The 23,976-nt window shown below is 39.5% G+C and overlaps 1 protein-coding gene across 1 annotated transcript; it reads left to right on the top strand.

The window, feature by feature from the left end:
- Positions 1 to 344: 344 nt before the first annotated feature.
- gpr39 (G protein-coupled receptor 39) lies at positions 345 to 22,598 on the top strand. The gene is made up of 2 exons (XM_028393747.1): positions 345 to 1,493; positions 21,549 to 22,598. Exons 1-2 carry the CDS (start codon positions 716 to 718, stop codon positions 22,043 to 22,045), a joined length of 1,275 nt encoding a protein of 424 aa, XP_028249548.1. The 5' UTR covers positions 345 to 715; the 3' UTR covers positions 22,046 to 22,598.
- The last annotated feature ends 1,378 nt before the right edge of the window (positions 22,599 to 23,976 follow it).

The following is a 23,976-nucleotide window of genomic DNA, read 5'->3' as shown; positions in this document are numbered from 1 at the left end:
TTTATTTCAGCCTGATTCCTGTTTGTGGAACTTCACCACCTATTTTCTTTTACAGACAAAATGTAACATGCTTTTTTTCTTTATTTGTGGACAGTTCTTTGTAAGTGCTCATTCTCAGCCTTGAAATAACCACTTTGTGTAGTTTGTTTTTCATCTGTTAGCAGCAACATACTTTAAAAGATGTTCCTAAACTCTACTAAAACTGGAAGTAAAACAACATTTTTATGTGAAGGAAAGACACATTAGTACAGATAAGAAATGAAAGCAGTCCCATTGCTTGTGCTGCCTGGTGGTTGTGTTGTTAATGTTTAACTGCCCTGCCCACGGTTGAGGGAGGAGGAAATTTGTGTAAGTTGAATGTTGGAACACTTCTTTGCTCAGACGGAGGTGAAACCACCCGAATCAGCACGAGGACTCTTGGAGATTGTATTTGATCATCAGGGCTGACAGGAGATGGACCGGGCGTTACAAGTTGTTAAGTTGACAGTGAGTGTTTAGAGCATAACAAAGAGCAATGTAATGATCTGTGTGTCCCTCTTACTACCTTCCTTGAAGTATCAGGAATCATTTCTGGCAAAGAAGAAGTCGCTGGTGTAAACTCTTATCTTGGAAAACCAGTTACCTCTGGATCTCGACTCTATAATCACAGACTGCACCCAGCAGAACTGATAAGCTAATCAATACCCGGAAAATCTGTACTCACCACTCTGTGACCATGAGCGAGGAAGTAGAGATAGTAGATACAAAGAACTGGAGAGAACTTGAACCCAACTATTCCGTCAAGATCTTCCTGACCATCTTCTACAGTCTGATGTTGGTGACAGGTATTGTGGGTAATTCAGTCACTATCAGAGTCACACAAGTTTTGAAGAGGAATGGCTACCTGCAGAAAAATGTGACTGACCACATGGTTAGCCTAGCATGCTCAGACTTGTTAGTGCTTCTCATTGGCATGCCTGTCGAGCTCTACAGTGCCATCTGGTTCCCTTTCACATCTGCATCAGGCAACACTTCCTGCAAAATCTACAACTTCCTGTTCGAGGCTTGCAGCTATGCCACCATCCTAAACGTAGCCACGCTTAGCTTTGAGCGCTATGTTGCTATCTGCCACCCTTTTCGTTTCAAAGCCTTGAGGGGAAAACGTACCTCTGCCCTCATCGCCTTTGCTTGGCTGGTGTCTGTGCTCGTGGCCCTGCCTTTGCTGATTGCCACGGGCACACAGGGACACATTCCAATTCGATCAAATACACCCGTCCAGAATTTGACCTTCTGCACCAATCTGAGGGAGCGCTGGGTGATGTACAGAGTCAGCATCTTTGTGGCTTTCATCATCTACATGATCGTGTTGATCTGCGTGGCCTTCATGTGTCGGGCCATGATCCTAGTCCTGCGGAAACCTCTGGGGTCCTCAGATGGAGGGACCAACGGAGCTCAACCCAAGCATGAAAGTTCAAAGGTCAAGACAGCCAGGAAGCAGACCATCATTTTCCTGGGTGAGTTCTTAAAAAGACACCTCATCATGCCAACTGTGATTTATGATTTTAGCTCTGAATTAGAGCTCTAAGACATGTTGAGAGAAGGAAATGGTGATTTCTCTGCACTGTATTGGTATGTGCCATAGGTCCAGGCTATATTTCCAACCTCATGACCATTTAAAGGAGTAGGAGACAAACACATGCATTCCCCTCACAGAATATCTGGGATTCTTCTTTTAGGGCAGACAGGTGTGCAGTGGGTGCCAAAACTGCCAGTTTGTTTGGCCAGTAGTTGGCCAGCTCAAAAAAAAGTAATAACTCAATTTGGGGAATAAACTGGCTATAAACATTCTGTGGATGTTGGCTCGCACTGGACATGAGAAGGAAGGGATGGAGGATGTTGATCTTCTCTGCTGTAGACAGGCTAAAATGAAAGATAGAAGGGAGCAGCAAAAACCTCCCACATTCTTCATGCAGATGACTGGTTACAGATGGTGAACACACAAATACACAGCACACTGACAGGACAAACAGGAAACTAATCACACACACTCTAATTCCCAATATTTTAATGAACAAAGACCAGACTATAGTAGATATAATGTGAGAGGAAAGGTTATTATTACTAATGCACAACAGCAGTTCCCCTTAGCTTGATGGAGGATTTAAGGGTACCAAACTGCACATATAAAAAAAATATATTGTGTCCATTATCATCACACATGTAAAATACAGTTTGTAAAACAATGCTTTCATACACAGACTGATAGAAAGATGCTGGACATGGGGGAACACACACATGTGTGTGTTCTGCTTGGAGACATGAATCAGGAGCAGCCTCACTTTGTCTGAAAGCAGTCCACATTCATGCTGTTTCAGTCTAATACTGAATGCAAGGAAAAGTATGTGGGTCTGAATCACAGCACTGAAATTCATTATGTAGCTCAGACTCAAATGTTTCTGATATTGATCTTGATGGCCCACAGTTGTGTATCTGTTGTGTGTTTTATACATCTTTATCTTAAATATATAACATAGTTAAAGAAGTTTTCACACTGAGCACTGAATGCAGGGATGACAGGGAGAGGTGTGATGTGAAAACAATGCGAGGCTCGTTGTTGTGTGACACACAGCTAATATAGGAAATTAAGGTACGTTAAAACCTGGAGAGCTAGCTGAGGCAATTTGTGTCAGAAATCACACTTCTGTTCTGAGATGTAACACACAGACCTGATGCACGTCATAGATTCAGTGTGACTTTCAGCATTCATAGGAAAAAAAAGGACCTCCACACTATTCATGGGTGAAAAGAAAAAAGTTACAGACCAGTAGAAGGCTCTGGGCAAACCTATCGGAAAAAACTCACAAAGTTGCCAGAGAAAAGTCACAAACTCAAAGAAATTAACTACAATTATAACCTGAAAACATCCAGATGTACATGAAATAGATTGAGAGGAAAAACATATAACAATCATAGCCATACAATATCTTAACTTAGAAGAAAACTCATTATTGTTAAGCAGACACTTAAATTGGTGGCCTTATCAAATACTAAGAACTAAAGGACAACAAAAGGAGCATAAAGAAAACAGAGGATTGAAAACTTAAGGGTTCCATCAAGGCTGAATCTTGTGTGCAGCAATCTGGCACTGTCCACTCATTCCCAGAGGCTGCAGCTGTTTGATAAAGACATCACACAGTTTGAGGCTTGCTCAAAGGCAGAAGACCTGAAAAAAACATGCTGCTTTGAGAGAGCTCAGACTGAAAACTTGAAGACAAAACTGAGCAAGGTTAAGGAAGCAGATGTTACAGCTAAAGTTCAGGCTTCTGGTCAAACACGGCTGTACAGCACAGGGCAGACACCAGAAACTAAGAGATGGATTTGGTTGGGTGTTGATGTGATATTTCAAAGAGGAAGTGCAGAGAATGAAGGCGTTTTCACTGCTTGCTCTGGTCTCATGACAGTTTTTATTTCTACTCTTCTACAGTCAAAATTCAGAACATCTTGTTCACAATGCTTCACTTTAACTCTGTCCCTGTCAGGTCTGAGAGCTCACATTGACACAAATAGGTCACACATTAAGTGTTACTGTTATTCATGATTAACCATTGTGTTCCATCAGCTCACATGTGTCATAGTTACATTCAGACAGGACCGCTGCACTCAAGTCCATTTATTGCTCAATCATGCGTCCTCACCAGCCTAATTATTTATTAGGACAAAATCAAATTCAGATTCTTGCTCTCTTGACCTGAGATGAATGGGGAGAGAAGGGTCAGCTGCATTACAGCCCACTTATGAATGGGGTTTAATCCATTAGTCGTAATCACTGTGCAGCTTCATGATTCCACAGGACATCATTTGATTCTTTCTTTCAGTGTAGGGTGGATGGTGATGTGATGAGGATGATAATGATTAAATAAGGAAGAAGAGGTGGCAGCTGTGGTGATGGTGATTGGGAGGAGGTTGTTGGGGTGACAGTGAGGTCCAGATAGAGACCTGCATCATAAAGAGATCTGTGACAAACATATTTTCTTGGTACAATATGAAGATTTATTATGTTGCCCTCAGCACAATAACAGGTTTTAGACTTTTTTAGTCCATGTGTTGGTTTTATGTCTTCCAGCTTCTATGTTTTGTAGTACAGCTCTGATAAACTCACTGCACCTGCAACAATTAATCAAAACTTAGTGAGTAGACTACAGTGATTAAGAGAACATTTAGAAAACAAGGCATGTGCGGTCAGTTCATACTTCATACTGCTTTGCCCAACCAGTTAATGTGTCGCTGCCTCACACTTTAGAAAACTCAGTATTGCACCTCAGTATTGGGCCTAACATTTAGGGAAAGTGAAGAGCTTGGTAGGAGAGAGAACCACTTTACTAGCCTTAATTATCAGTTCTCACTTTTGCATCTTTCAACTCAGATGATCTGTAATACAAATCAGTCTCTGCATTCATCATATATCCAGAGATGTTGCAGTATGAGATGTTGCAGTATGGCATCATCTAAACAATATCAGTATGTACTATGTATTATTTTGAGTTGTGCTTTATTGCATTTTTTGTGTGTTTTATTGGAAGCTTCAGCCCCCCAGTACTGCCACTTATGGTAATACCAACACAGCAGGATATTTGGAGTATTGGTTCCTTTCAGTATGTTTGACTTTGCAGCTAATGACTATTTTTAGGCTTAAAGTAGGAGGAGGGATGACTGCGAAGTGTATAGAGAAAATAATGATTTTTTTTAAACAGAATAAGTGGAACCCTGAGACTGAAACTGATTTAAAATCAGGCGATGTGTAAAGACACTCCTCAGTGTATGATAGTCTTTAATGCAAACAGTTTGCTTGTACTGAATCTCAGTAGGAATGGTGTGGGATGATCATAGCACACACGCTGTCTCCGCAAGTTAGACTAGAATATTGATGCATGTATAAATATTGATGAGGACACATAGTGTGGATTGTGTGTTTCTTATGGCTGAGATGTGGCTCGTGTTTTTTTTTTCATTCTACCTTAATTGCACCCAAATAATTTCCCAGGAAGAACAATCCCACATTCTAAATTTCTCCCTTTCCTTTTGTTCTCTGCATTGAATTCATAACAGCTCAGACCTCATAAACAACAATTCAACCTGCAATGCAATGCAAACTGGACTTCATCATCTTCATAATGGAATATTACATTTTACTGAATATTACTTTGAGGGTCATGACACAGTCTGCTGGCATCAACAGTCTTATTGGCTGCTGGATCACTCTGCTGCAGTTTGAATTTGAATATGAATTATATTGTTATTGAGACCTGCTGCAGGTTCGGTTCCACTTCCACTTGTAACCACTGATGTCTTGAGCGGCCACGTTCCTGTCACCACTCCACTTTACCTTGGAAAAACTTTTAATCCTGGTTGGGCTCACAACTTTGTGGAGTAATTAAAAGCAGAGAACATCCTTGTTAAGTTTCCCACACATCACGTCCTGGACAGAAGGTTAATTGCTTTAGTTTTTTTTTTTCACTCACCAGGTGCCCACATTTGTGAAATGAATATTAATTCTGTTGCCTTCTTCATTTGACCTCTGACCTTTGACTTTTGCAGGCCATTTGTTATGGGAACACTCAGAGTGGCTGATAGGATGCTCATAGAGCGAGTGCATGAGAGTTGATCGAAAAACAGTGAAGGGTGCCATTGTGTTTCTTTTTATTCAATTTGTTTTGTCACAGTTTAGGTTAAATAGATACAGTGTGTTGCTCATCAGCAGAGGCGACACTATATACTATATGATCAGCTGCATTATTTTGTTTTGTGCAGTAATGTACCGACGCTGCATTTAATCCTCCTCCCACACTGACACGCATCCAAACCCAGACTATGTAACTGTAAAAAGGGTTAACAGCAAAAGCAACAGTACAAAAAAAAAACAACACAATTGACCACAAAATGCATTGTATCCACTAAAACAGGCCTGTGACCATTTATGAGTGATGTCAAAACACACTGTAGTTATGCAAGGAGGCACTGGTATAGTATATAAAATAAAAGAAAGATGGCAGAATGACAATAAGCATCAAATTAACTCTTGAAATTGTGATAAAAAACAGGATACATTAATGCTATCTAGCAGAATGTAGGCAGTGTTTTTCTGTTCTAATGATTCACAGCTTTCCTGGCCTTGCATTGTCTTACCTGTTCCTATCAGCCACATTCCAGCACTCTGCTGCACCAGGGCCATAGCTCATGAAGTGCAGCGACAGTCCAATTGTCACCCATGAACCTCTTGCCTTTGGATCGATGAGGCTTATTTATTGTGTTTGACTAGACTCCCCAGTGGCCTGTTTATGCTGCCTGGGTGGACTCCTTCAAACCCTTTTACCATCAACTATCTAAAATAAACCTTGGGGAGGATTTGTTGAGGCTCTCTGGGCAGGTCGATGAATGTGCCTCACCGTTCCTCCTCCCAAACACTCTCTCATCTGCTCTGCACTGAGTGACAGCTGCGTAGTTTAATAAGACCCAGAGCCCTGTGGCCCCTTGACAGCTAACACAGCTAAAGGCAAGCCTTCCTGGAAGTGACAGCAGTGCACTCAGCAAGCCGCCTGGGAGACAATCCTGCAGATGGCCTGTGCAGCTTCATGTCGTGTCAGCGCTCGAAAGGGAATTCTCAGGTTATACAGCGTAGGTATGTTTACTTATCTGCTTTACAAAACCATACAGCACAGAGGCCGAGGTCAACACTGACAGCTAGGATGATTTTAGTCTGATACTTTTTGACCGAACATGAACAATCTGACAAAATGAAAAAAACAAACAAACAAAAAAAAAAATTTCTGTCTTGATGTTTTTATATTAGGAGAGGAAGTTGGAGTCTGGAGTTTGGGTGGTGTTTTGGATCATTACTTTTTTTTTCAGTCATTGTTTTGTAAGGTGGGCTTAAAGAAATATCATAGTTAAAACACAGCTTCTTCAAACTGTGAAATGCCTCACAACCATTTCCTTGTATGGTGAGAAGTCTCGCACGGTAGACGTGGTGTGGGGTAAACACCCTGTGAGGGATACTGGCTTTATTTAAAGTTGCAACAGCAAAAAGCAACTGATAAATGTAAACAATAATACCAATACTTCATTTTATTATTAACAGAAGTGTCTTTAATTCACATATTTTCCTTACAAAGTCTTCTACAGACATGCTAATTGATATGTACCAGCTTTTAAAAAGCCTCACTACTCTTTGGTGATTTGTTGATTAGTTAAAGTTACCTTGTGATAGTTCATAATAACTGAGGTGGCTCGTCAAATCTCTTTCTCAACAGTTTCATGTCCATCTGGTTAGACAGGTTTCACACACTTGTTCAAATGACCAGAGAAGGATACAGAACCATGTCAGTCACCTTATAGTTTGTTGGCTTTCTTTTATTTTGGGCTAACACAAACTGTAAAAACAGAAAACACTGGTTGAGCTGGACTAAGCACAAAAACCACATTAACTGAATTAAGTAATTCATTTCTACCGAAAGACTGTCTGCTGCCTAAAATGACTTTGATAAATATTATATTATATAGACTTTGATATATATTATATTTAAATATAGGAACTGAAACAAAGAGCTTCTTTGACTCGGGGCTGATTCTTTTACTTTGAGTGAACACTTTCATAACACTTCACTTCAAATTTTAACTATGAGATTTAAAATTATAGACCGTCTGAATAACCTTAAGATAAATTTCTCTTTGTAGTTAATAGTCATGCCTTTGTATTCACCCTGTCCTACTCTGTCTTTAGATGTCATCGATAATAATAATGTTTAAAGCAGTGCAGTTTGAGTTAATGAGACGAACCTCCACAGACGTTTGGAGCAGAGCGCACACGCCACTACAGCCTTGAGGGGGGATTAGATTGGTGACTCACTGGTGTCTCTGCACTCTCACGCAGCTCATAACTCACACTGTGTGAGACTCAACTTCCTCTACACTGATTAGCATTTCATGATATATGGAAATCTTCACAACATGCCCGAAGCTAGGGCAACAACTTCTGGCTCAGGGCAGTAGATGGATGCGAGTACAGATTGATTCACCTCAAACCACGGGCCAATAGCTTAATCAATCAGAAATTTGAAAGGTTAGGCGAGAGACAATAATGCTCAGATGTAAGTGTTTTCCTTTGGTGCTTGATTCTTTGACAGCTCCAGTCAACATTGTAATGTAAATCATATCATGATCTTCATAAATCTAGATAAAATTAGCTTTGAACAGATCTCCTTGTTTTATATGTTAGGCTTCATTTTTTAATTATTTTGAATATATTAGTAGCCTTAAACCATCATTATTGAGGAGTTCACTCCGGGCTGCAGGTTCTAGAGCATGATTGGAACGGCATCTCATGCCCCTATGATAGAGTGGCTATACAAAAGCAATACTTGAGAAAATAAAGCTTAACGTAACATTATGCATAGCATCCATGAATAGGGTGATTCTTTGGGGAGATTTGTTTGAGAACTGTTTGGTAAAACAGTTAGCCCTGCTCTCACCTGCTAATGCTATCATTAATCAAGATTTATACCCACTGTATGGTGTATATTTCATCCAATTTGTGCATTTGTGTGGGTGCCCGTGTGGCAACTCACTGCACAAACAACAGCTGTGCAGACACTAGGTAACTCAAACCACTGAAGGCTGTGAAGATGTTTGCCACAGCTCACATGTGTACAGTTTGTCTTTAAATCAATATAAAGACACGTAAATATGCATGGAAATGACACTCACACATCAGTGGTGTCAGCGAGATGGGTGCTTTGTAAATACAGTCAATATCAGCATGTTGTGGGATTCATAGCAGCAGTCTGGTCCGGACTGCAGGAGAGTCAACTCAAGGGGGAAAAATATATATAGAGTGCACCAACCTCAGACTGGGGTGACAGTTCATTGTTCAGCTCCACAGTGAGCCAAAGCACGCAGCCAAAATAACAATGGAGTGGCTCCAAGACCAGTCTGACTGTCCATGAATGGATCAGTCATGAGCCATCAGTCTGTTAAACTCACAGCTGAGCACCGAGCCGAGGATGGCAGGTTTGACGCTTCCCTCTTTACATTAAAAAAATCTTAAAGGATGAATGGGATAAACTGCTGAAATGTAGGTTTGCATGTGATTAAAACAATAGTGATTTCTCCATTGAAAATTAAATCTACAACACATTAAAGTTTATGCACTTTAGCTGCTGAATCCTTAGGTAATGGGGCAAATGCCAGTGACAGTACCCGATTACGAATAAATCGTGATACTGGCTTTATGTTTCACCTTGTACTAAAGCCTTTAGTCCCAGACAATATGCTTTTTAGGACAGTTAAGATCTGATCATTGCTGAACACTTTTTACCAAAGTGGAAAACATTGCTATGTAGAGCTCTCTGCCGTGGCTGCAGGCACAGGAGTGAGGAGGTGGTGACGGAGAAGCTTTATAACGTCCTGTGGGATCAGTGCTTTGAGAAGTTTTGACTAAATCAAAACAAAGTGGCATGTTTTTTTATTACATTTAAAAAAAAGCAATTAAAACACAGGAGATGAAGAAGCGGATGTGGCCTCCAGGTTGACTGATGAATCACACTAACATGCCATTTTTGCTAGAGGATACATTCTCCCATGATTGTTTTAATCACTCTTGTGTCTGCATGATGAATGATGGTGCCACTAGCCCACAGTAATGCATACATACTGTAGAGTACACCGTACAAATTAACAGTGAACAGTCTTATTTTTAAAAGGTGATAACAGAACACTTCACCAAGTGTTCATGGAAAACTATCACCGACACTGCAGATATGTGTACTGTATACTAGTCAAATTAGGACAATCCTGCAAAGTTAGACTTGTATTTTTTGTAATTTTTCATCCATTTCATTCATTACTTTGATAAATGTCACTTCCTGTTCCTGTTCTCACAGGTGGTGGGTGTGGCTTGTTGGACAAAGATGGAGGAGAAATGTTTGGTGTGGGAGGACACAGAGAGGGAAAATGTATCTCAGAATAGATCTTAGCTGCCACAACAGGGTAATTTGTTAACACGTTTAGCTCTTCTTTATGGTTCAGCCAACAACTTGGAGAGGATTACAGAAGATGGTCATGGCTTTTGAAACAGAGGACTAAAGTTGAGCTCTGGGCTGTAGAAGTAATCAAGAAATAATCCACCACAGGCTGCCCATGGTGAGTTTGTCACTTTTGTATGTTTTAGATCTTTTGCAGTGATTTGCCAAACCTGGGATTCTATTTCCTTGCAAAGACCAGTAGCATTCCATTCACAAGGAATTTCTTGGGAGAACTTACAGCAGCTTACATTTTGCATTGGAGTATTCCAGCCAGTATTTGGACTTTGTGAGAGTCTCTCTCTCTGTTGGTATACCTGGTATAGTCAGGAGGACACACATTTACACACTGGACAGTATATTTTGGATGTTTTTGGTGGTTATGTCCACTTTGTGGTATCTTTTTGGTTGGTGAGTAAATTGTGTGTTAATGCAGACTGTTCCAAATATTTCAGGTAGATTGTCCAAATGTACTCTGAGTGGACTAAAGGGTCTCTGGGGTGGTAGCTGTCCACGTCTGCAATTGAGGTGGCCTACATCCCTAAGAATAAGAGTGTCCACAGAGGTCGAGGGCACATTTCAGAGGGTGAAATCCAGACTTCAGACAGACTCCCAATTTCTTTTTACAAGAATACAAAGATGACCAAATTTACAAAAAAATAAGCTATCAGCTTGAAAGGCACTATTCTGTATACACTTTCAACTTGTAGCTTTCTGTGACCATTCACAATGTGGCTGAAACACCAGTTTGTGTGTGAGCAGGTGTCTGACCTTTTCCATCTCATGTCTATATTTCTGTGATTCTGCTTCTCTGCTCTGTTTTTTAAATCAGGAAAATGCTGAGTGTGTCTGCTTGCTCATATATCTGAAAAGTAAATGCAGTTAGTGCATAAATTAATGAAACAAAAGTCACCAGCATCGGTGATACATTTTCAATGAAACCCAAACTATCACTACAATTTGAACACGTGCACTGAATGAAAGAGCTTCCAAATGCTAGCCCCGGCTTTGGTGTCCTGCTGTATGACAAGGCCGAAGGTTTATTACGGCTCATTTAATATTAACAACATAGCATTTCCATTTTCATGAGTGGTTGTGCTATGGTCAACATTCCCCACATTTATACCCATCATAAAACTGAAGCAGTAAAGAAGATGTGGCCTCATGTCTCAGCTGCTTATTCAGATTATTTATATGACGACAACAGAAACTCTGAGAAGAAAAAAAAAGTGTCCTTCTCTAGGGACGTTGGCATCCTGACATTAATAGTAGACGAAGGTAACAGATGGCTAATGCACTCATGCGAGAACAACCCCAACCCTGCTAAAACTCTAATGTGATCCATCAATAAATAGACCTGAGGACAAACAGTACTTAAGGTTGTCCTTAGCATGCTATTTTGTTTCAGGTGCATCATTCAGGTGGACCACGCTCACTGGCTTCAACATTGTCAAGGACTGAGAACTATGGTTGTAATTAAGACCAAATTCAAACTGTAGACTATATATATACTTTAATGGCTTTTTCCATTGGTCTGGAAATTATTGTGAAAAAAAACACATTATATGTGAAATTATATGTAAATATGAAGTAAGATTTTGGCATTAATCAGACTTTCTTAATTAAAGTATGCAGTGAAATAATGTAGTAAATGTAAAATGCTGTATTAAATGCTATCAAATGCAAGCACAAAATAATAGCTTGCATTATAGCCGGTGTGAAAATGTTGCAAATGTTGAAAAACTTTAATTTTGAAAGCTTCTAAATCCAGTCATGACTGAGCACTCATCCAAATGTTCTTCCTCACAGTTTGCCAGAATGAGTGCATGGCTTATTAATCTGTGTGCTTTGTTCTTATTTAGTCTGACACTTCCATAAAGTTAGAAAAAATACACAGCAGACTACATCAGATCAGCTGCTGCCAAGTGTTTCTTCCTACTGACTGATGAAAATTAAGAGGAAACTGAGACGCAGCGTTCAGCTGGCTCATTGTTTTTCTGCTTACTCGGAACATGAAGTATTATTATGATACCTCCATTTAATCAGGGTAAAACCAACACCTGCTTCAGCCTGGAGTCCTCTCTAGCATTAGTGTGATTGATGCAGGCTTGCATGAGATGTGCAGATGGGGGATTTTTTGTTGTAAGTACACTTGGTGTTGCATTTTTTTAATTAAATTCATAGAAGTAATCAAATTTAGTTGAGTGGCAGAGCTGAAGCACTTCCTGCTGTTGGAATACCAGTCTTTCCTGATGCCTTGTGATAGTTATTGTGTGTGGTGGATAGCACAACTGCATCACATACTGTATATATGGAGTTGTAGCACATGATGGCCTGGTGAACTTTACCACACCGCATCTTCAGAAAATACATGCAATAGGAAGGGAAAAAAAACAGACATTATTGATTAGCTTTCTGCTAACGACCAGGTCTGTCACCTTCCAGCTGTCCTATGTGTTTCTGACTTCTTACGTTCTAGTATTTGCATCACAGATTGTGTTGTTTATGTATTTGCTATTGTGGAAATTACTCACACTCCATATGTTGTCAAGTTGATGAATATGTTTTCTAATTTGCTCATATATTTTATTTTTTAAATGGGTTTTCCTGAGATGCAGTGTGCTGAGCTCTCTCGGCCACTGAACATCAGTGAGGTGTGACTTTGTCTACTTTGAGTTTTTATATCTGTGCCTGTAGTGGCACTGTGCCTGTATTAGACTCCTGAGCTTGCTGGTAAAGTCTGAGATGGTTAATCACTATCGTGTTCTTTCAGATTACTCAAAACAAACTCTAAATCTGTGATGTGAGCTGATCTTTATCAAGCTGACTTTAGAAGCCTGCTAATTTAACTTTTTAATGTGAAAGTGAAACAAAATTTACTCGTCATTAAAATGTTAGCAAGTGCTGACTTCAAATATGTGAGGAAAATAATTTGCATCCGGTCTGCCCAGGAACATCTGTGCATATCCCTTTTTTTTTCTTTTTTTCCTCAATAACAACACAAATCTGCACAGCAGGATTATCCATCAGCAGGCACCCATGTCTCACTGACAAAATCTCCTCTAAGATGATTAGATTAGTTCCATTATGAATAATATTCCTCTGTGACTTACTAAAAATTATTCAAGTGGTTTAATGACTGAGGGTCTCATGTTAGCTTTTAAATGAATTCACTCACACTCTCCCTGCGTCTCAGACCAACATTACTAACAGTCACTTCTTTCTCCATTTGTGGTGTGGGAGGATATTGGTGTCTGACAGACTCATAAATGACTTCAGATTTTCCTCAGTCAGGGAGGCTTTTCATGGATAAGTTGTAATGAATGTAATGTAGTTGTTAGGAAGCAGGAAGGAATCTTAATTGACCTTCTGTCCAAAACTATTTGCAGTCACTCCTCTTAGTTTAAATGTAACCTTCGTCTCAGATGGTTGTTTGCTGTGAAGGACATTGTGATTTATGCCAGAAAGTCTTAGGAATTATCACACAATGTTTGACTTTTTCCAATTAAATATGCTTTTTTGTGATTTGTGTCTACCTGGCACTATCCGAATTTTGCTATCCAGTTAAGCCTATCCATCTGTCACCCCAAAAACTCATTATTATGTAGTTGAAATGCCAAAATTCCAATAACAAAGAGCTCCTTTATACTCTCTGTAAGTGTATATTAACTACAATGCTTCAGTTACTCTCGTTTGATAGTGTGTGGGTTCAAGGGATGTTTGTTTGTGCTCACTGTCACGCTTTGATATTGTTCGCCTTCATCACAGGTTGCTTATTATCCACAGGACAGACTGGTGGTACAACTTCATCCAGTTAGAGAAAATCTGAGCAGATCAATAAGATGGCTGCTAGATTACTTACTCACCTCAGTGCTCTGCATGGCATTGATTCCTCTTTCACTTTAATTTCCTTCAGCGGCACAGAAGAGATTTGTGACTATAAATATATATATATATATATATATATATAATATAACAGTCTCTAATATCAAGTGACAAACTTTTTTTTTTTACCTCAATCAATTAAATGAATTTAAAAAAAAATCTAGTCTCCATTTAATATGGAGAATATTGCCTTGTTTTCAGTACCTTCAGCATCTTCATCCAGTAATGTGCAAATGATAATGAGATGCTTGTCATCATGCTCAGAGTCTTGTGTATGCAACACATGTATGGATGAAATGGATACATGGATGTATTAACAGAGTAGTCAGTGGTAGAAATGAATGAGAAAATAAGAAATGATGCCATTGCAGTCAAAAACTGCAGCTCCTTGAGTGGCCACTAGAGGCTGCCTCCAAAAGTAAGTCAATCCACTTAGTCCACCATGTTATAATGTCCTATCTTAAAGTGAAAATTAATGCAGTTTTGATAGGTTCGCACCACAAGAGGCTAATTCTGCTATACTGACTGAGTGTTGGGAAGAACACTTTAAAAAAGTATTCAGTTACAGAATTTCAGTTACAGAATACAGATTACATGCCCTAAAACGTAATTTGTAATGTATTCCATTACATTACTCAGTCAGAGTAACGTATTCCGAATACTTGGATTACTTACTGAATTGCATTTTAAGTGATTGAATGCAGTGATCAGTCCCTGCTTACTACAAAGGATGCTATAATTCAATAAGTGCAATAAGTGCAGTGCTTCAGACTCTGACCCCCATCAGTCCGGCTGCTCTGTCCTCTCTGTCGCCCGCAGCTGCAGCTTTCCAGCTTTCCAGTTTGCTGAACAAAAACTTTAGCTTTGATCAAAGATGTTGTATTGAAGGTAAGAGCTCTCACTCCAATGACTATTCACCATCATACACGCATATGGTAGACATCTACCGTAAACAACTTTGTTGTAAGAATAAAAAGATTTTTTTACGTGACTTGTTTCATCGAGCAGAATGAAAAAACATGTGAAGGTACCGTTGTGTAATCCACTGATTTCAACAATGTAACTGTATTCTGATTACCATCTCTTTAGAGTGTAACTGTAATGGAATACAGTTACCCATATTTTGTATTCTAAATACGTAATGTCGGTACATGTAATCTGTTACTCCCCAACACTGTATACTGACTGCTTTGAGTGACACATGGGTGTCAACCCATGTTTCAACCTGCTTGCTTAGACAGTTAATAAAACTGATGCAAATGCATATTTTTGTATGATTGTTTAGAGAAGTAATCAGCACATTTTGGTGGTTCATATTGCAGTAAACCTCATGTGTAACAGACTGTGTGAGCAGCTCCTGAAGGGAAATCAGCTGTGCAATCACACAGCAAACAAGTGAAGAAGCTCATTCTTTAACTCTCCCCTCATCATGCAAATCTGAACACATTTCATCACACACTCATCATCTCCTTCATTAAAACTTCATTTTGGCGATTGTATAGATTTGATATGCTTTAAATCAGTGTGCAATCAGGGCTGTCAGGTTTGCTGTGACTGGTGAAATTCCTCAGTCTGGCAGCGTCCATGAATACTGTAAGAAATATTTCACTTCTTGATTATTTTACTTCTAGTGTACTGAGCTCTGCCCAATCTTGGAAATGAAGGGCATGTGTAAAGTGCTGACGTCTTCTATTTTAAAAGTTCCTTCCTGAATAGTGAAAGAAATGTTGTCTTTGTCTACTAAAGGCCCGCTGCATTCATGTGCTGGTGTATGCAGCTGGTATAGTGCATGTTTGTGGTGTTTCTGGTGATTCCAGAGAAGCTGCTGGTTTTAGAGTTTATTCCTTCATTTGATCACAGTGGCAGAGATTATCTGGACCTTGTTCTCAGTTGTGTTTTTCTACTGTTCACGCAAAATGGTCCCACTGTTAAGGTTGAGAGACTGATAGTCATGTGATTACAGTAGCTTTTCCGACGGGAAATGTTACTGTAATTTACAGGAAACTACTAAACGATTGCCTCGGTACACAAACCTAGGATGATTGTTTTTTTTCCATTATGATCTTACCCAGCTGATTCTCAATAAAGCTTTACATGTGTGGCATGTATTGCAGATTATCGTAGTTTGGTTATATTTTGCTACACTTCAACGACAAATTCAGGATAAAATCTTTACCCCGTTGGCATGGTAACACATCAGTGTCACACTACAGTGATGTTGGATTCAGGTTGATCTGGTGGTCTCCAGTGATTGTTTGAGGAAAGATGATCCTTCGTCCCACCGACATCATGTGATATAAAGACAATGTGAAACTGAAACACTTCATGCAATTAATTACTGAGAGTCCGTTGATTGAGTTAATTTTGAAATTAATTTCATGCTGTTTCTTCAATTTTCTAAAGTAATTGTGGTATCGCATGTTCATAGACAAAATATTCTTTAAGAAACCAGTCCTTTTGATAAGTTAGTCCACATAAAGAGCCATTACCGTAAAAATATAATAGAATATTTTCCTTGTAGACTCCTTTGTGGGAATGGCAGATAGCAGTTTTTTTCTCCACATATATTAAAAGTGTAAATCATGAAGCGATGACTGGACTCCTCCTGTTTTCTCCTGCTGTGAGCTGCACTGAGGAACTGAGACTCTCCATCAAACACACTCCAATTACAGCAGAGACCGACAATTAATTGTTCCAATAATCTGGTTTAATTGCTTTCCAATTAGTAGGCAGTTACATTTTGCCCATGGCAGAGGGACTGTAACTCTGTGTGTTTGAGGATTAATAGAGTCATCGCTTCTTCTTCTTCTTAGCTCTGTTGCCCTAATTGTGTTCTTAGTCCTCCTTGTTGTCTCGAGGTCCTTTGTGGTCTGAGGAAGGGTTTCAACTTCACACACTATATCTCCTCATCTATTTCAGCCATGGCACTGTTTTTCTCAGTTTCTTGCTCATTAAGTTGAGCCAATTGAGGGGTGTGGATTTCTTCTCCTGCAGCAGGAAGGTTTTTGTCTTGTCTGGATGCTGTTTGGCTGTCTGTTGACCAACCTCAAACTTCCACCAGTCCTTTCCTCTGTTTTCCAACTGAGCAAAATACGAGGACTGGTGGTCTAGCTAGCTCTGCCAGCATGGAAGCCTGGGGAACACTTGGTGCATGTGAGGGACTGATCTGTACGCATAGTGAATGAGGGAACTGAAAGTGAAACGTGTGCATGTGACAGTTATCCTTGTGCATGCAGTTGACTGAATTACTGAGTGGTCGAGTGGATAGGTGTGAACAGCTTAGTGAAACTTGTGCAGCTGACTGGCTCAGTTTTTTTTTCCAGACTCATCCTGACCTGAAATGATCAAAATCAGATTCCATAATTCTAACCCTGCTGATTGAACTATTTTCAAAAGGCACATTCAGCACAACAGGAGAGGCATCAAAACGATAATAAAGATTTATAAACAACATACTTTTTACACGCATGAATGAACATGCACGCTTTCACCACTTCAGCTGCATACAAACGTCTCTGCAGGGACATTACTGATCTGTGCTGACTCAGGGGCAATTTTCCAGATGAACAGCTGGCCTGAGATCAATGAGTTGAACATCATAGGTAGAACCAAAGGGAAAAAAATCATCTTGAAGAGAGATGCTGCCATTTCATACATGATCTGCTGGCTTAATCCCAGTAATACAGCCAGCCCGGGTGGCCCATCAGTAACAAGCTGCATCATTCCTCCAAGTGACATTTTTAGTAGCACATTAAAATAGTGAACTTTGTTTTAGTTCTTAAACTCCAGAATAAAGTGCCACGATGCATCACCCCTCAAGGTTGCATTGAACTGGATCAGTGGAGTGTGAGATATTGATAACGCCTTCATTTGGATTGGTAGTATCATTATAAGGATGGTGGGAAAAAAATGGAGCAGATCTTAAAAAGTGGTTTTTAAAAGCTGCAGTGTTTCACCCTTGGATTGCATTTTGGGACCCAGTGGAGATGCAGAACTAGAACTATTATGCAATAAACAATTAGTCAAGCTCCTAGCAGAAAAATTATCAGTAACAGTGTTGATATTTGTATTAATCAAACAAAAAGCTAAACATTTACCATTTTCTAATCAGAAAGAGTTGCTCATCTGCTCTATATCATTGTAAATCCAACATAGTCACCTGAATTTTCCAGGTTTAAAAATATATCAAAGTTTAGCCTGGCTAACATTAATCCTGTGAACTTTTAAAATGTCAAAGCAGTGTGCCAAAATGCACCATCCTCCCACGCTGTATCCGAACAGCAGTAGCTACCACAAGGAACATCATGTTCAAAATGAAAATACTTTCAATTATAACTCCTTCTTTGCCCAATCGGTGCCGTTTCAGTCTGAAATCATTTTATACAGAATCTATGGAAAGATTTATTCACTGACTTCTGAGGATGTGAGTGAGTCTAACCCTTAAATCTGGGAACATGTAATTTCTCGCAACAAACACGAGCTTTCGTGGCAAAAATGGGACAAATGACTGAAATGGGACATGATGTTTTTCTCACCTCTTGGTTTTGAATTTTTATAAAATGTTCAATAACACTTTAATTTGAATTCTTCCATGTCACAAGCCTCAGCCTTAGCTACGAATGTCCCCTGAAATTTAGGAAAAGAGTCTTGCTATTTTCTGTCATCATATTCAGCAGAACAAAAGAATAAAGAACAGAAGTTTTTTAAAAACTACAGATTCAGACAAATCTCAGTTAGGATGTGGCTATGCCTGTATTATAAAATAATAGAGATATGATCCTTATATAAAGATGGTTTTAAAACTATAAAATTGGATTGACTCCCCAAAATGTTTTTGAAAAGGTCCTGCTGAGAGTGCAGTTAATGTAGAATTATCATAGAAACCCTTATAGTATCCAATTACAGCAAACCTTACAGCAATAATAGACTCTCTCACGGCAAACTTTAACAGTAATTCTTTCATGGCCTTTGTTGGTTTTGTGCATAAAAGTGTATCATAATAACAGTGTTTTTTGTGCATTGTTGTATGTTGTATGTCATAATTTATTTTCTCGTCTTCTTCATGGCTCCTTTTCAATTCAATATTCACCCCCCTCTTTGTCTCTTTATTGTTGTTGGGGATTGTTTGAATTGTCTTCACCAGTGATCACTGTATTCTGTCACAGTTTTTGGTATTGATTGAGTCAGTGCTGCTCAGCTAGTCCAAATAAGAAATACAAAACATCTAAGTATTGTGTTTTCTTTTTATGATAAAGCACTAAAAGAACTTTAGTTTTCCAGTGGTACATGTTGGTGTCTGATGTTTGTGGTAAACTGTGTGTGCCTCTCAGATTCTTCCTTTGTCTCTTGTTTGCATTGCTTAAAAAGCCATTTATCAAAACCCAGTAACCCTGCTAGGCAACGTCACGCACTGCTTCAGGGGTGATCTTTCTTAACAGCTTTAAGGCTGTTAGCTGACTGATGGGGCAGCCTCTGGCCCCACAGTGATGCTGTGTTTGCACGTGTTTGCACCTGTCACGCGGCTGCAGTCCGTTGTGGAAAAATAAGTGGCTGGTAAATAGAAAAAACACATACGTGTGGGGTGGACATTGCTGGAGCTGGGGGTGCAGTGGGTGCAGCAGTTTGGCATTGAGGGTCACCTGTCAAGAGAGTTTAGTCAGAACTATACACCATGTTTAGTAAGATATGTCCATGGATGCCTGGACACCATTTTGGTGGATTGAAACAAAGACTTAAAAACCAAATCTGCCATGGCTTCTTATCTTCATCTTCATCTGCATCAAACATAGAAGAGCTATTCATACAGACATATACACATCACGACAAGCCATGTTACGTGTCATAATTAACACACAATGTTCTGGCCTGACCCTAACCACCTGTGACACACCTGAGGTAGTGTGCTATTTGTATGCTATCTTATTACATATGTTAAAAAAAAATTCAACCTGTATACAAACCCACTGAGATCAGGCTTGACCTGATCAAGTGAAATAGTGTTTTCAAGAAGAAGGTGCAGGAGCTCAACAGGACACAATAAGTGTAACATTTAAAACACAGGCACTGTTCAATGGTGTTTCGTAAACTCTGCAATTCTCTCAGCAGTCTTGGACAGCACATTATAAACAAATGCATTCCTTTGTCTGTTAGTCAGATCATTTTGTGAATGCTGAGGTGTTTGGTGGCAGTGTAATTCTATTTGTCTGCATTCAGAGGAAACATGCTGTGCTCTGGGGCTGTTAGGTCACTGTAAGTCAGTGATAAGTAATCTGAGGTTGTAAATGCTGTGGTTTAGGACGTGGATGATGTGAAATTTCAGAAATGTGTACGGAGAAATAAAATGTCTTCTAGTGTGTTTTTAATCATTTGGGTGTGTCTTCTTGTCCCCTTAAGTCAAGGAGTGATTGCAGAGTTTCGACAGTTGGATGACCAAGAAAATTAAAATATGGGCTCCTAAGCCTACGAGGACAAAATACCCAAGAAAAACAATGCGTATGAATATATGAATAATTTAAGTAGTGATTTTTGAGCTTTGTGGACGTTCAGACTAAGAGCCAGTTCTGCTCACAAGCCTGATCTGTCCAGTCTTTTACAACTTCACTCTGTCCCACTCAGCACGCTTTATCACTGTGTCAGTGCCCATTTATGCTTTGTGTACATATCTGCAGCTCAACTCATCCTCCTCATTGAAATGTGAGTCTCAGGCGCTGCTGCAGGATTTTGTCATATCACAGTTTGTCTCATGTTTGCTCAGAATGTCCAAGAACCTCGCTTGAACAGAGTAACCAACAAACAGATGTGTCCTATTAAGCTGTGCAAAATTTGCATCAGCTGAGTTTACTTACTGTATGTCAGCACAACTGACATACAGTTTTTTTTTGTTTGGTAGAATTTTTGTTGTTGTATTGTGGTTTACTTGTGTTTGGTAACCTTGTAACCTGATTCTGTTGTAGTTCAGTTTACCAGATGGTGCAACATGTAAAGGCAGATTTACACATTATGCCTCTGTGAATCTGAACAAAGGTCCATATCTGAAGCTGACTCGCTGGTCGATATTTACCTACCTCTAAAACAATACAGTCAGGATATTAGCAGATAGCCAGGATAAAAGAGCTGGCCATGCAGCAGACAAATATATTAAAAAAGCTCTTCAATTGTCCATAGAGGGAGGTGGGCAGGATGGTGGTTACACCTTTGCTCTGTTACCCAGAAGGCTGAGGTTCATGTCTCTAAAGGGAACACTGCTAGTGTTTTATTTAAGATGAGTGCCGCTTTGAGTTTTCCACAATTTAATTTAGATGTAAATCAAGTTTTATTTGGGTATTAAAACTACTCGGCGAGGTTTACAAAATATTGTGACTTAAAACAGATTAGACCTGTGCTGCATTGATATGACTAGAGGTAAGCACCAAAACACTACACCTGGGTTTCATAGGCAAACATCATCTTCTTTTTACATTTTTATGTATTTTCCTAATTTTTGCTCCTCTCCAGGCTAAGCTTAACAGCTGCTTGCTAATACTTTATTTAACAGGCAGATGTGAGATTTTTATAGTTTTTCTCTTCAAACAATTAAATTTCATTGGTTCTTTATCTTCATTACCTCCTCAGGTCTCATTGTTGGATCCTTGATGGTGTGCTGGCTTCCCAACCAGATTCGTCGTCTTATGATGGCTGCTGTACCAAAGTCCCAATGGACAACATCCTTCTTCCATAGCTATGTCACCCTCCACCCTGTGGCCGACTCCTTCTTCTACCTCAGCTCTGTTCTCAACCCGTTCCTCTACAATCTTTCCTCCAGGCAGTTCAGGGATGTGTTTGTCCAGGTGTTGCGGTGCCACCTCACCATTGAACACATCAACAAGCGCACCGTGCAGAATTCCCATGCTGCCTCTGCGCGATCCCTGCAGCCCCTGCTTCTCAAGTCTCTGCGTCGCAACAGGCAGAGCCGCTCCGCCATTTCACAAGAGAAGACTCCGCCCACCTTTACAACTTTTCAGACGCAGAGTGACTCAGGGGTGGTGTCTGGCACTCAGACCCTCAGCCTGACTGAGGAGCCAGATTTAAATCTCCCAAATATAGAAGTACCACCAGAGACTGAGATCTAATGTGCTGTACAGTTTAATGCAACACAGTAAAAACAAACATGATAGATTTGTCCATAGGTACTTGTGCTGCACCATCAGAAGCAAGTACACAGAGTCCTTATACACAACAAATACAGTACAAGATCGGATTCCACACACTTTTCAGGCAGATCACATTCAGCTGACGATAGAAAGCTTGACTAGTGTCTAAAAACAGACATTCAGAAGCATAAGAACTTGTAATCAAAAGCAATATACCAAGGCTCAAATATTGTAATAAAGCAATAAAACTGTACAGCTGCTGTAGCTTTGACCACTTGTTGGAGTGTTGATAACTGTTCTAGCAGGCACACGAGGACATCCACCAAGCTGCAACTTTGTCAGACATGAAATGGACCCAAAACTCCACCCACTGTAAACTTAACGGCAAACAGTAAACATCTGATCATTATTGTATTTTTTTACAAAAATACACTACAGAGTACCTTTAAAGGTAGGGTAGGAGATTTCCTTCTGATGCACTTTTTGTTGAATTAGTGTAACTTCTCTTTACAATACGATAGCAACAGATTAGTTCGGCAGTTTCGGTTTAAAACGAAGAATATTAATCATCTGTGAAAGCTATAAAATGCTAAAAACATCAGCCAATCCTACGAGGCGCCCCTGCGTGTATAGTTGGCTGCTTGTCACTCTCTTCCTGTTCTGCGCGCACCAGAGAGGTACGTGCATGATGGCCGAAGTCACAGACTGGTTGGGCGTGGCTTCAGGGTGAACTCCGAGAGAACGGGGCGTGTGTTTACTTTTAAAATCTGGCTGACTCTTACTAAGTTTTCAAAATGTCCTACCCCATCTTTAAGGTTCATCAGTGCTTTTTCATGTCTAAATATATCTTTGCAAAAAAAGGATTAGAACCAATGGAAAAACAAAAAACTGTTCTGCTGAAGTTTTTTCTGAGACTTTGGACTTTTGAATTCTGAGAGAATTCTAGGGGAATGGTAGAATTTTGGATATCAGAACTCCAGTTATCCTTATGAAAGTTCTCATTCTCTACGATAGCAAAAACCAACCTGGTTTTACAATGTAATTAATTATAGCATCACCCGATGCCATCACCTAACCTTGTTAATCTTCTTAAAATACTCTAACCAAGACAGACCTTTCTCAGTCTGTACCAGTGTGGATGCTTTTCCATCAAAGTCCAGTTGGCTGAATCTTCCTCTTACTGAGTGTCTATGCAGTCATCTCAGCAGCTGGGAAGTGAATCACTATGTCTTCAACTCCACAGTAGACAGTCTTATCTCAGCAAGCCCAGGGTGTGATGTCTCTGTAGTGTTAGTCTGAAAGTACTGTGCTTTCTGCCTCTTATAGGCAAAGTCGGATTTTGAATCACAGTTACAACAAATTACAATAATAGAAAGTCTGAAAAAATATCATTTTTTTCTAATTCTTGAAGAAAAAAATATGTGCATAATACAAGTGTATGTTGGTTGGAGAGGAAGTCTGTGAACATAAATGTACCAAAGGAACATTAGACTTAATGATTTTGTTGTACAGCAGGGGAAATGTTGAAGTACAGCAGGAATGAGTCCTAAAACCTTTAAAAAAAATGTGTTAGCATTTTACCACTTCATTTCTCTCTAACCAAAGTCGATTTATATTTGAGTGTTTTGGAGTAGATGCCTGAAATGAAGTCTGTTATTAACACAGGCTCACAAGACTTTCACTGTTTTATTCTACAACATCAGAATCATTAGTGGGTACTGGCATGAGTCTTTGTGTTGGCAAGAAGCTAAGATAATTAAACTTCAAGTGTGGTATGCTTAGGAGTGGAGTTGTAATCAGAAGCTAAGGTTATTCTGTTAGGTAGTGTAACACTGGTCTGTTACTTCTCCATCACTGTTTTAGTAAATAATTAAATTAATATCCAAAATAGAAAAAATACCACTAACTTT

Source organism: Parambassis ranga, chromosome 21 (genome assembly GCF_900634625.1).
Source record: "Parambassis ranga chromosome 21, fParRan2.1, whole genome shotgun sequence".
Classification (NCBI taxonomy): Eukaryota; Metazoa; Chordata; class Actinopteri; family Ambassidae; genus Parambassis; species Parambassis ranga.
This window is presented reverse-complemented; position numbering and strand designations above follow the sequence as displayed.

What these genes read in the sequence shown, in the direction of transcription:
- gpr39 (XM_028393747.1), top strand. Translation starts at nt 716, where the DNA reads ATGAGCGAGGAAGTAGAGATAGTAGATACAAAGAACTGGAGAGAACTT. An exon ending in GCAGACCATCATTTTCCTGG is followed by an intron (nt 1,494 to 21,548) that starts GTGAGTTCTTAA and finishes TTACCTCCTCAG; the next exon opens with GTCTCATTGTTGGATCCTTG.